We start from the raw sequence: 13,223 nt of genomic DNA on the forward strand, positions 1-13,223 counted from the left end.
GGAAACATATGATTTGTAGTAACGTTACCTTATCTTTTCAAACGTTTCCGATCTATGAAAGATATAGCTAGACCTTTTTTGCTAATGAATACATAATACATGACCAAACAGCTCAAAAGTCAACTTTGTTTTCATAAAATAGACCAAACCCATACGTCTTTGAGTATAATAATATCATTCTCAAATTCAAACTCAACACACCTCCTTTAGAAATCGTCAGATGTATAGCGGCCTGTGATTGGTTAGATCTCCCAGGAGTGGGGGGTCTTTTGAAGCACTGCCCAATGGGGTGGTGGTTCGACGCTACGCAACCGCCAACCGCGGTTTCTGATTGGTCAACGTTCATGTCCATGACAGCTGAGTGTTGTGAACTTGTCGCGGTACGATAATAAGCAGGAATCAAACGCACACAGTACAGTTAATGTTATAGTTATACAGTTCAAATACTGACTGCAGAAGGTAAGAGCATTGTTACTAATGAATCGTGTCGTTTCTTAATAATATGCAACGTTATAATGTCTATTGATGATCCAGTCTTGTTTATGGTTGCCTACAGAAACCTAGTAGTTCTAATAACGTTTTGCTATACAAACTAACAAAATTTGCTAACGTTCCCATTAAAACATTATTTCTGAATGTCCCTAAACGTTCAAAACGTCCCGTTTTTAACATGTTTTTTCTTGGTTATACGTGCATTTCATTTCATCAATCTTTAATGTTACGGGAACGTTATTTGAATGTTCTCTGAACGTTCTGAAACATTTATATATATATATATTAGACGAACGTTCAACTAGAACGTTTAAGGAAAAAAAGCATTCCATGAACGATGTATTTATAATATTTCATAATTAATAAATAATTTCGATTATTTAAATAAATTAAATTATACATATAATTATACAATAATTTTAAATTAGATTAAAATAAATGAATAAAAATGTGATTTAATAATAAAAACAGTTATTAATCTACTAAATAGATTAAATGAGATAAAATAAATAATTAAGTAAACGGAAACTAAATATTACATTAATATATTGCATAGAAACATATAATAAAGTTACTTAAATAGCAACTCATTTTATGATATACAGTACATTTTCCAGTGTATAAATGTGGACTTTAGATGGGTTCCCTCACACGAGGATGGTCATGTTTGGGGGTCCGTGGCATTCATAAGATTGAAAACCCCTGCCATAGAGCATGATGAAAATGCCGTGCTAAATTAATTGAACAGTAATTCTCTACCATACCCCGGTGTCCCCATGCTCCGCGATCCCTGAGGCACTCCCGTGCTGTGTGTGTTGGTCTCCTCAGGTGTTCGGTGAAGGATGAGCCGTCTTCTGAATGTGCTGAGGAGTTGGCTGCTCATGGTGTCTGTGATCGCGGTGGGGAACACCGTGCAGAGCTTCAGGGATTACAGCTTCCTGTCCCAAAAACTCTACACCGGCACACCGGATTATGGTCGGCATACACCTGATAATTAGCACCTGTATTCACTTAACAAATCAGCATTACAGTTACATTTTCACTTTCAGTTAAAGGGATAGTTCACCCAAATATTAAAATGATCCCTTGATGTACTCACCCTCAAGCCATGCTAGGTGTATATGACATTCTTCTTTCAGACGAATACAATCTGAGATATGCTGGCTCTTCCAAGCTTTATAATGGGAGTGAATGGTACCCTTTTCTTTTGAAGCCCATAAAGTGCATCCATCCATCATAAAAGTAATCCATGCGACTCCAGGTGTTAATAAAGGCCTTCTGTATTGCAGCGATGCCTTTTTGTGAGAAAAATATCCATATTTATATTAGAACTATAATCATTGGCTTTGGTAACGGCCGTAGGCAAGTCTAGTTCTGGCGGAAGAGTGACCTCTGACCCGACGCATGACCTCTGACCTGACGCATGACCTCTGACCTGACGCATGACGTAGAAGCTTAAGTGACAAACTCAAGCTCCTCCAACATTTCTGTTTAAAAATTCTCCTTAGACTTCTAATTCATGGCCAGTGTTTTGTTTTGCACGATCCTCTGCGCGTCCGCGTCCGTCGATATATCATGCGTCGGGTCAGAGGTCATGCGCCGGGTCAGAGGTCACTCTTTCACCAGAACTAGACTCGCGTACGTTACCGAAAGCCAGTGATTATAGTTTATAAAGGTATAAATATGAACATTTTTCTTCTCTTCAGAAGGCCTTTATTAACCCACTGGAGCCGTATGGATTATTGTTATGATGGATGGATGCACTTTTATGGGCTTCAAAATCTCATCCTCCATTCACTGCCATTATAAAGCTTGGAAGGGCCAGGACATGTTTTAATATAACTCTGATGGTCTTCGTCTGAAGAAGAAAGTCATATACACCTAGGATGGCTTGAGGATGAAGTAAATCATGGGCTAATTATTTGGTGAACTATCCCTTAACCCGTCTACTGTCCTTTACATGAATACAGAAAGTATTTGGATGCAAATACATGTTGTTGTGTACATGTAAATAATGTGTGCTATAAATGTGTCTTATTCTTCAGTAAACGGTCTTCAGGCGAGAACCTTCGGCATCTGGACCCTCCTGTCCTCCATCATCCGCTGCGCTTGTGCCATAGACATTCAGAACCGAACGTGAGGATCCTCGTGTGTGTGTGTGTGTGTGTGTGTGTGTGTGTGTGTGTGTGTGTGTGTGTGTGTGTGTGTGTGTGTGTGTGTGTGCGTGCGTGTGTGTGTGTGTGTGTGTGTGCGCGTGTGTGTGTGTGTGGGCATGTTTAGCTATACTTGTGAGGACCCCCACAATGATAGTTAAACTTGAGATACCCTACTTTGTGAGGACTTTTTGCTGGTCCTCACAAGGAAAATTGATAGATAAACATAAAAAACAATGTTTTATTAAAAATGCAGAATGTGATGGTTTAGGGCAGGTTCACTCTTAAGCGCCGCCCTAGTGGCTCCCTGGAGCTTTTTCAAAAATATATAAAATGGAAAAAATATTTTCCGTTTTAACCCTTTCGCACGTACGATCACACCGGTGTGATTAGAACGGTCAGTGCATCACGTGATCAACTGCTAAATTCAAACGTGCTTTGGCGCGTTGGCTGGCGCTGAGCCAGAGACGGACGCGCTCAGTGCTTGTCATATATCACAACTATTCAGTGTTTTCAACCACATAATGGTTATTTTAGGTTTTAAACATTTAAGAATCACATAAGTACTAAAAAAAAACAATGAATTTGATGTTGTAAAATATACACTGATGTCTATGGAAGCGGCAATAATAATCCTTTATAATATAAAAAGACGACACGTTTTATTCATATCAGATACACACTGTGTAAGTAGTTTTACATTTTACCCTATTCTTCTCCCAGTTCACCAGCCACTTACTTTCATGTATTTCGGGAGAAGTGGATGAATTGACGTGTTGTAAATCCAACAGATCCGATTCTCTGAACTGTGGCACAAACTAACATGGCGCCGCATACCGCTCAACTAACGCGATCGTTATAAAGGTGTTTATACAACAAAACACATCCACATGCACATATTTGACAATCGGAATATCAGTTTCATAATATAAGCTAATAAATGTGTGAATATTTTTAATAAAAAAAGGAAAAATTACATAAAAGCAGATCATCATTCATTCAGCGCTGTGTTGTGTTTGCGCTGTGTCACGTGACAAACAATAACGCGTAACCATGGAAACAATAAAGTGACAGATTCGAAATAACGGTCGCCTTGCTCATTGTATTTGTAGCCTACTTATCATTTTGCTAATAAAGCTAATATAGACACTGTTGAAAACAGCACGTGTTGCCTTCATTATAAGGCTTATATAAGGCTTTTAATTTTTTGCGGCTCCAGACAGATTAGATTTTTTTTTTTTTTTGGTCCAATATGGCTCTTTCAACATTTTGGGTTGCCGACCCCTGGTCTAGGGATAGGGGCAGTGTAAGGGGATAATATACAGTTTGTACAGTATAAAAACCATTACGCCTATGGAGAGTCCTCACAAGTACAGTATAGCAAAATAAACTGAGTGTGGGAGTGTGGGAGTGTGGGAGTGTGGGAGTGTGGGAGTGTGGGAGTGTGGGAGTGTGGGAGTGTGTGTGTGTGTGTGTGTGTGTGTGTGTGTGTGTGTGTGTGTGTGTGTGTGTGTGTGTGTGTGTGTGTGTGTGTGTGTGTGTGTGTGTGTGTGTGTGTGTGTGTGTGTGTGTGTGGCTGACGGTGCTCTCTCCCTCATTACAGGCTTTATCACGTCACCCTGTGGACATTCGTTCTGGCTCTTGGCCACTTCTTGTCTGAAGCGTTTATCTATAAAACCGCTCCTTTGACCATTGGAGTCATGGCACCTCTGATTGTAGCAAGTGAGTGAGTTTCTAACATCTAGTTCAGAGCCATGGAGAGAGAGAGTTGCGACACACTTTGATGCCGCCGCTATGGCCGTCACGTGGTTCATGTACGCCCCAGTAGTTCCCAAACATACGCTGGCTGTCATGTTCTTCTATGGGACAGACAGCAGCGATTGCATTATTGAACGGTAAATATAAAATAAAACACACACCCAAGTACTTTTTCAGGCAGGGTGACAACAAAATACTGTATATTACTTAGATAAGTTTTAGGCTATATTTTTGGAGGGAAAAGCTTAGTGTTCATGTTCGCATGGGTAGTAGTAGCACTGGCTTTAGCCGCTCTAACTTAACTTTTCCATATCACTCATCTGATGATGGACGTCTCATGATATTTATTTTAGCACAACTTGACAATTCAAAAGAAGTCGATATTTCATAAACTTACGTTACCTCTGGAACAACTCGACGCGCAGCATTCACCGCTCAAACTCAGCCAACACATCACTAATGAAAAGTTAGTATATCCCAAAAATTTAATTCAATAAAAGTTGCTATAAAGGTGGTAGCGATTCATTACCGAACTAATTAGATGCTACCTTCACAGCTGGCGAAGTCGCGCTAGCTAACTAGCAAGCATTGCTAGAAAATTGGTTGAAACAACCAAGATAAAATATAAATAATTACGCTGTGCATATACAAATGAAGACCAGTATAAGCATCGCAAAGGGCCTCTGATATAATATACACAGTTGACAATTCAAAAGCGGTCGATATTTCAGCAAGTTACCTCTGGAGCAACTCGACGCGCAGCAATGTAAGTGAATGGGGTCCAACGCCCAAATGACAGTGTTTGGAACTAATCCGATCTTCTAATCCCGGAAGTAGGCGGTTAAAAGCGCCGCCATTTTTTACAACGGAGGTCTATGGGAGTGTCGCAACTCTTTCTCTCTATGGCTCTGGTTCAGTCTTGAATCAGGATACTTGTATTTTCTATGTGAATATATAGTAAAGTGTAATTTATTCCTGTGATCAAAGCTGAATTTTCTTCTTCAGTGTCACATGATCCTTTAGAAATCACTCTAATGTGATGATTAAAATATTAACGATCCTAATTATTCCAAACATTTGACCGGTATCACACTTGAGTGACACTTACAAAATGACATGTACATTGTATCTGAAATTTTTAAGTAATTTTTGTCAGACTCTGACTTTCAAATATAGAAACTCAATGTTTGAGAAATATTCACTGCAACAACAAAAAAATCAGCATGACTGCTATCCTCAGCCATCCTATTTTATAATCACCTTTCAAATTTGGTCATTTTTTAAAAGAAATGTAAACAATAAATAGCATTTTGTGGCTCTTTAATGTGTGTGACAGATCGCCTCAGTTAAAGCCGCTCGTGAACCGATCATCTCTTCCTTCTAGTTCATTTATAGCATCAAATAAACATGAATGAACATCAGAAGGAATGTTGTTTTAACCGCAGAAAGACGTCAGTACACTCCGCTTCTCAAGCTCAAATCCTCCAAAGTTAATCTACTAACACTCGGACAAAAATGGCGGATTTGTCGAATGGCGGACTATGATTGGTCAGATCGCCTGTCAATCAAACTCCCTGCGAAGGGTCAATTAGTGTAACGGTGTTTTGTGTTTCCAGGTGTCTCGATTGTGGGCATGTTGATCGGCTTCCAGTGTGTCGCTGAGCCTCAGGAGGTGATGGGAGCTCGGCAGAAGAAGAGGAACTGAGAGATGTTCCCAGCATCATCACTGGTGAACCTCTGGCACTGACACGGGACGGGCGCTACATGCGGTCCGCGGGACGTTTTACCGATGGGTCAGGGGTTCAGTATGTGCCGGTCCTGCTATCATCTGGTGGCCAGTCACACATATATAAGGCCCAAACTACCGTTTTACAGCATTGAAATCAGTGTAATAATTGTATATGGTTATTTGAAGTTTAATTATCCGAAAGCAATTACAGTACTACAGTGAGTTATTATGTGACCCTGGAGCACAAACCCAGTCTGGAGCCGCACGGGTATATCTGTGGCAATAGCAACTATACATTGTATGGGTCAAAATTATCCATTTTTCTTTTATGCCAAAAATCATTAGGATATTATAGACAGGGGTGCACATAACTGGTACGCAGGTACGCATGCGCGACAAAAATCAGGAATGCGTAATGCCACTTGTGTTACTACGCGCCTTTGCGTACTTTAAGGGTAACTGTCACCAAAATGGAACCTAGGCAGTGTTTATATATTTTTTTCACAGACGAAAACTAAATAAAACTCCGTTTTAAATGACAACCGCGTCAACGAATAAAAACTAGACGGAAATTAGGGAGGGACGATTGGGGAAGAGATCCAGTCGGAACTGATTTGCGTTTGTGGAAGATGCGCACATTTGAATTGTAACGTGCTGATCTACCCGGCGGCTCACGAGTTGGCATGCGCTTGATGCATGTCTCAAATCATTAAAAAATTTAAACGTTTGTGATAAAGAGACTGCAGACATGGATAGATCTGAATAAGAGTGACGACGAGAGCTTTATTCGGTATGTTTTTCTGTGCGAAGTGCGAACACACACAGAGACACACACACACATATACCAGCCGCGGCGCTACCATTGGGCCCGGGTGGGCCTGGGCCCACCCATTTTAGGTCCGGGCCCACCCATTTTGACCCAGTTCATCCAATAAGCAGCCAGAGGAAAGCTTTGAGTGAAAGCGCCAATCAGCGGCTTCTACCCCACGTGTGGACTCTTAAGCCTGCCCACAGGCTGCATCGTCACCATCAAGCGATCCAATGAAATGAATGACTTTAGCGCGAAAGCTTTTCAAGCAAGCTCAATGAGACAGACACATACAGTAGCTAATATGAAACGCAAAACAAAACAAAGCAGCTTATTTTCATTTCAATTCAGCAAAAAATGCTCAGAGGAGCTGGACCAGGAGGAGGAAACTCCGTCCTGCTCGGCCGCCCTTTCCCCAACAAGTCCTCCAGTAGCCACCCCCTCACACCAGCAAGGCAAGTAAGGTTAGGCCGCCCGCAAAGGCTGTCTGTATCAGGGATTAAAGTTCTCCGCCGCTACGACGGATTTCTGTTAATTGCAGGGTTCCCGCCTGTCCTAATTTTTTTTATTCACTTTTCATAATTTTAAGGCCGTAAATATGCTTACGTTTCTCAAATAGTGTAATAAATGTCTTAATTTCAGTTTGAATAGGTCTTAAATTAAGGAAAGATGAAGTGTAGCCTATTTACATTACTTAGGGGGATGTGATCAAAGCCTGGAGTGGAGCGAAAACACTTTCCTCTCTCCACTCTAAGCGTTCTGTAATCACTCAGCTCTGACTCCACTCCGGGTTTTCCATCCCCGTACACGGGAAAAACTGCTCCATGTTCAACTTCACCTCATTTTAAAAGTTAGTCAAATATGTTTGTTTTTTATCTCATGAATTTCTGAATTTATAATAATATAATATTTATAATATTGTATGTAACGGTTTGGAAAAGTATTCTACACGTTTAATAAATAGAATAATATAGCAGTGAATGCGCCTAGGCCTAGAGAAATGCACATTTGGATTAAGAGAGTCTGTTTCTATTCGTATTGAATAGTTGTGCATTGATTTGTATCGAATTTGAATTTCAAGCTTTATAGCTAGTCTATTTAGGATATAGAATGCCTGTGAAGTAAAAAAAAAACATTTTATGAGACACGCTCCAGTTAATGTGCAATCCAATGTCGCGCCGGCACCTCGTCTTGATTACATTGTCGGCTATATTTGCTTCTCATTTATTAAATCTAGGCAATTATTTTATGAAACATAGATTAAAATCATTTTTGATCGTTTTTTCCTGCTGTTTGTGTTTAGCAGCTGTGTCAGTTTCAATGCTGCTGTTATTTCATGTCGACGATATGTTCTTCTGTCATTCTGAATTTATAAGAAAGATGATTGGTAAATAAATGGAGAGAGAGAAACAGACCCTCCAAATATATAATTCCGTTTCAGTCTTTTTGTGTAGCCTATTGAACGTTCAAAAGAGATCAATGAAGTTATGTTTACTGCCAAGACAAGAGGACAGCGACACAAGAGAGTTTTATTTCTCATGCCATTTAATCATGTTTTTGCGTGCATATACGCACTGTAAACCCCTTGGGTAGGATTAGGGGTGCGGAGTGCCTGCCTATTACACGCCATAAAGTGCGTACCATATGCACGCGAAAACTGTGTGTCATGCAGGCAAAAAAAACAAAAACATTTTTGGCGTATAAATGACACGAGAAATACAATTCGTGGTATAGATACGATCATACGCACTTTCATTAGAACGTGTTGCGTAGGTAGGCTACGTGGTCGCTGTCCTCAGAAAAGCGCTGAAACGGAGATGAAGGGGACTATTTGGCTTATTTTAACTGGCCCATCCAGTTTTCTGGAGGCCCACCTACAATCAAAATCCTGGCGCCGCTACTGACATATACACGCACACGCGCGCGCGCGACCCGAAGCGTGCAGTTCTGCAGACAGCGCGCTGCGCGCAAGGACTGAATTGAGCTCTCTTTCGCGTCTGAATGGACAAATACACACAACATTATGTCTAAATGTCAGTTTTGGAGAGTATTCGCGTAAACACAGTCGGTTATGTCTTTACCGAATGTACAATGCATCAGTGCAATTGGATCTGCACACTCGGTCTTAAAGTGACAGTGCGTAATAAACCTAATGCCTTCTGTACACTTAATATTGATCAAACAACAAAATAAAAAGAGAAAATTCACTGCTCTTTAATATCTTTAATAAGGATTCATTATATTTAATTTATACAAATAAATATATCTGAACAATCAAATAATACTTTAAATAAATTTTTTCCAAAGGTGTTTATCATTTTAGGGCGGGTTTTTTTTTTTCACGGTGATATAAATTTAAGTGTTAAATTAGTTTGGTTTTAGTTAGTTATTTTATGCTATAAAACGGGAATGTGACGTCATGATTGACAGCTGTGGCCACGCTACATATGGGGTGAGTACCAAACACTATCTCCTGGTACTCACCTGAGTAACTCACTGAAAAAGTTATGTGCACCCCTGTTTATAGATCATGTTCCATGAAGATATTTAGTAAATGTCCTACCGTAAATATATAAAACATGTATTTTTGTGAGTGAATGCAGCACAATCGTGAACATAAATGCACAACTTTAAAGGAGATTTTCTCAATGTTTTTTGCATCCTCAGTTTCCAGATTTTCAATAGTTGTGTCTCGACCAAATATTGCCTAACAAACCACACATCAATGGAAAGATTATTTATTCAGCTTTCGGGTGATGTATAAATCTCAATAAATAAATAAATAACCCATGTGACTGGTTTTGTGGTCCCGTTATGGGAATGGTGAGAAACACAAATGGGGGGATGTAGTGAAGAAAACTCTTATATTTGAGCCTCTTCTTTGTGTAGATCTCAGCTGCTGAAAGATGAGTTAGGCATTCAAGTAGAAGCCTTTCTGTGAACCGGTTTTAGCCCCAGAGTGTTTATTACTGGTCACGTCGCTGTTAGTGTTTTCCCCAGAACACACATGGAAAGGTTTACATGACTCATTTGCATGTCAAATCACGAACATGCACAAAATACAAGACATGCTCACATCTGCATTTTAGCCATGTAGTGCGTTTAAACTGGTTATCACTCTTTATTATTGACTGTGAGATTCAATTTACAATAATTTGATCTGTATTATATTCCAAACATTTCTATACAAATATTGTAAAATACACATGAACTACAAATACATCTACATACACTCATATCAACAACATACACACAGATCAGGGCAGCAACTATTTTTCTTAGGTCCACTTTGTTTATAGCTTCAGTGTTGCTGTTCTTTCTGAACTTTGCTTGTTCGGTGGATATTTGAAGTCATGTGAAGTGAATAAATTTAAATGACCTTGAGAAATCATGTTTTGTGACGTCATTGTGTTCAAAGCATCTTGTTAAAAGGAGTCGTCACATGACGGTCTGTCACACGTACAGACAATACACTGATTAGACCGTGCTTTGATTTACAATGTATGAAAGCATAAGGTTACACTTTATTTTAAGGTGTCATTGTTACAGTAATAATATATTTAATACCGAGTAATATTAAGCAACTACATGTAATTACTATAGGGTTAGGGTTTGGTTGAGGGTTAGTTGCATGTAATTATGCATAATTTACTGTTATTACTATGGTAAGTACATGTAGGACACTGTAAAATAAAGTGTTTTACATTTTTATTTCACCATGAAATAAAATAATAAAAAAGGTATTTGCAACTTATCTAAACTCAGAATTAAGAGGGAAAGAAAGTCTGAATTGTGAGATATAAACTCGCAATTGGAAGAAAAACTAGAGATGTGTCTCTACCAATATCCAGTGACACTGATATATCAGCTAGCAATAATTTAGGTCAAACCTTAAAGCTACACTGTGTAACATTGTTTTAGTTTATTCTTAGCTAAAAACACTTAGTTCTTTCAAAAATATATGTGCTCATCATTAATGTATATTTACTTCGTTCAAGTAATAAAGTATTCTCGTGAGTGTATAATATGCCATTGAAAATGCATACGGGTGAGGGGTTCGAATGTCGGTCGCCATGTTGCCCCTCCATCTTGAAAGTACATTAGCCAAAGAGGGACATACCCGTTAATTCAAGCTTCGCCTTTCGCGTCTCCGCAATTCACTGGCACCGGCCCTGTTTTTATTTTTCCCTCTACCTCTCCCTCTCTCTCTCTCTCTCCCTCCGTCACATCACATCAGCTGATCTCTGCTCACGGAGAACATGATATAGCCTACAATGTAAACGTTGCCTTACGCTAGTGATGTCGTACAATATACAGAATAACGATAGCACTGATAAAAGTTACTTTACTAAGATTAGCTTGCATTCGTCTGGGAACCTGATAGCTGATGTTAGCAATGAAATGGTAAAAAAATTACGAAAAATATTATTCATTTTACATAGATGTCATAACCTATATGTTAACTGACAAATTAAATTACTGCAAATTATAATAGTTTTCTAAAGTAACCTCATCACTTGAAGGAATACTCATGGACGAGGTCGAACTGGAAGCCATGTTAATCTTGGACTACATTGGCCACCGTAGGAGTTAAAACAAAATCAGAATTGAGAGGAACAGAAACTAATATTCACGGGATGGTCATATACCTTTTCACCGCTAGATGGGGGTAAAAATCACACAGTGTAGCTTTAAAATATATGTCCCCGTCCCCACCAATTTCAAAATCAAACCTACGCCACTGGTCGCAAGTGTCATGTGATGATGCATTTCCACATTTTTTAAAAACTGAATGTACATTTATAAGACTATACTTTGTGTTAGATTACCCTGGCATTAATATATATTTCTATTGGATCATAAAGCATCCATCAGTCATGCATACTGCTGCTGCTACGTATTAACCTTTGCATATATTGTAATACTTTCTTTAGTCTGAGATTAGTGTCCTGTGCGGTTATCGGATCCTGCAGTCTGTTAGTATTGCATTGTGTACGACATGAGCATCACACGTCCTCCATTGATCACATGACTGATGTTCTGCACATTCACGTAGGCTTCAATTAATGGGTTTTATTGTAATAATATCATAATAATATTGTGATGTCCAGCACCAACAACCTGAACACTGAGTGAGATCTCTCGAATCAGATGTGTGTCTGTTACTGAGACACTTATACTAGATTAACACTTCTAGTCAGAAAAACATTAGGTCAGATCTAAGGAACCATCATGCAAACATGATACGTTTCCCAACACATTCAAACATATTAAACCTCATTTATGAAACACAAGCAGAACAATAACAGTTTTCATCGTTCATATAACCATCCTTGTGTGGACACAAAAATGTATTTTACTACACTGTGTTTGATGAATGATTCCCACTGAGTGTTGTGGCTTTAAACTATTGGTCAGTTTAAATTAGGGATGCACGATATATCAGACACCATATCGGTATCGGCTGATATAGGTTTATTTTTAATGTTATTGTTATCGGCCTGATAAGAAAGTGTTGTCGATATATTAAAGCCGATAAATAATGTATTATCTCCTTCAGCTGAGACTCTTCAGATGCGCACTGTTCAACATGATGCTTTCAAACTGCTTGAAATATGATTGAAATCACTTCAAAAAAGGAAAATCCAGTAAAGTGCAACATGTGCCGCACAAATCTGCTATAAAATTATAATGATAACATCATTATAATGGTGGTTTGGGTCATGGCTTGATGCGACTTTTGTTTTTGTAATCAGGCTCTCAAAAAAATTATATAAAAATTTGGGTTTAGATTTATCGGCCAATATATCGGTTTTCAAATATAAAAAGTTATCGGTATCGGCCAAAATGTTCATATCGGTGCATTTAAATACTTCTGGAACAACAACCGGTTATTATCAAAATGAAGGAATAAAACTTGCTTGGGCAATTAAAACTGAACTGTCTTCATTATTCAGGATTCTGGCTGTGTAGATTTGAGGAGGATTGATGGATATGATGACGTTCCCGTCCTTACATCTTAACCTCTTTTACTGGCAACGATTTTCCGTCTTGGGAATTCATGGATGAGTCCTGATTGAAAAAGAAACAGTAAATGTAACCATCCATCACTACCTCAGTAAGGAACCCTAAAAATTATTTTTATGAAATCTACAACATAAAAATGCACAGAAATAACAATAAAAAACAATGTCAAGTCAAACTTATTTGACATTACACACAGTTTCATTCGGTAATAACTTATGCCTTATAGTCACATTTATCAGATAGATCTGGGCGGGAA

General features: G+C 38.8%; 2 protein-coding genes across 3 annotated transcripts in view; one reads left to right on the forward strand and one right to left on the reverse strand.

Moving 5' to 3' along the window:
• Nucleotides 1-334: 334 nt before the first annotated feature.
• On the forward strand, nucleotides 335-10,331 carry erg28 (ergosterol biosynthesis 28 homolog). Of its 2 annotated transcripts, XR_013800025.1 has the most exons (6): nucleotides 335-459; nucleotides 1,321-1,467; nucleotides 2,538-2,628; nucleotides 4,249-4,367; nucleotides 6,020-6,493; nucleotides 9,492-10,331. XR_013800025.1 is itself a non-coding variant. In XM_079633119.1 (5 exons), exons 2-5 carry the CDS (start codon nucleotides 1,335-1,337, stop codon nucleotides 6,106-6,108), a joined length of 432 nt encoding a protein of 143 aa, XP_079489245.1. In that variant the 5' UTR covers nucleotides 335-459; nucleotides 1,321-1,334; the 3' UTR covers nucleotides 6,109-8,614. The 2 variants fall into 2 exon arrangements, 1 of the variants encoding a protein (XP_079489245.1); XM_079633119.1 differs by lacking the exon at nucleotides 9,492-10,331 and having other exon boundaries at nucleotides 6,020-8,614.
• The window catches only part of flvcr2a (FLVCR choline and putative heme transporter 2a), a 46,059-nt gene continuing 42,880 nt past the window's right edge, over nucleotides 10,045-13,223 (reverse strand). The window contains exon 10 of the mRNA XM_079633083.1: nucleotides 10,045-13,012. Coding sequence (XP_079489209.1) covers nucleotides 12,953-13,012 — 60 coding nt within the window. The 3' untranslated portion in view covers nucleotides 10,045-12,952. The remainder of the gene's footprint in view (nucleotides 13,013-13,223) is intronic.

The sequence above is a fragment of the Phoxinus phoxinus genome (genome assembly GCF_949152265.1).
Source record: "Phoxinus phoxinus genome assembly, chromosome: 13".
Taxonomy (NCBI): domain Eukaryota; kingdom Metazoa; phylum Chordata; class Actinopteri; order Cypriniformes; family Leuciscidae; genus Phoxinus; species Phoxinus phoxinus.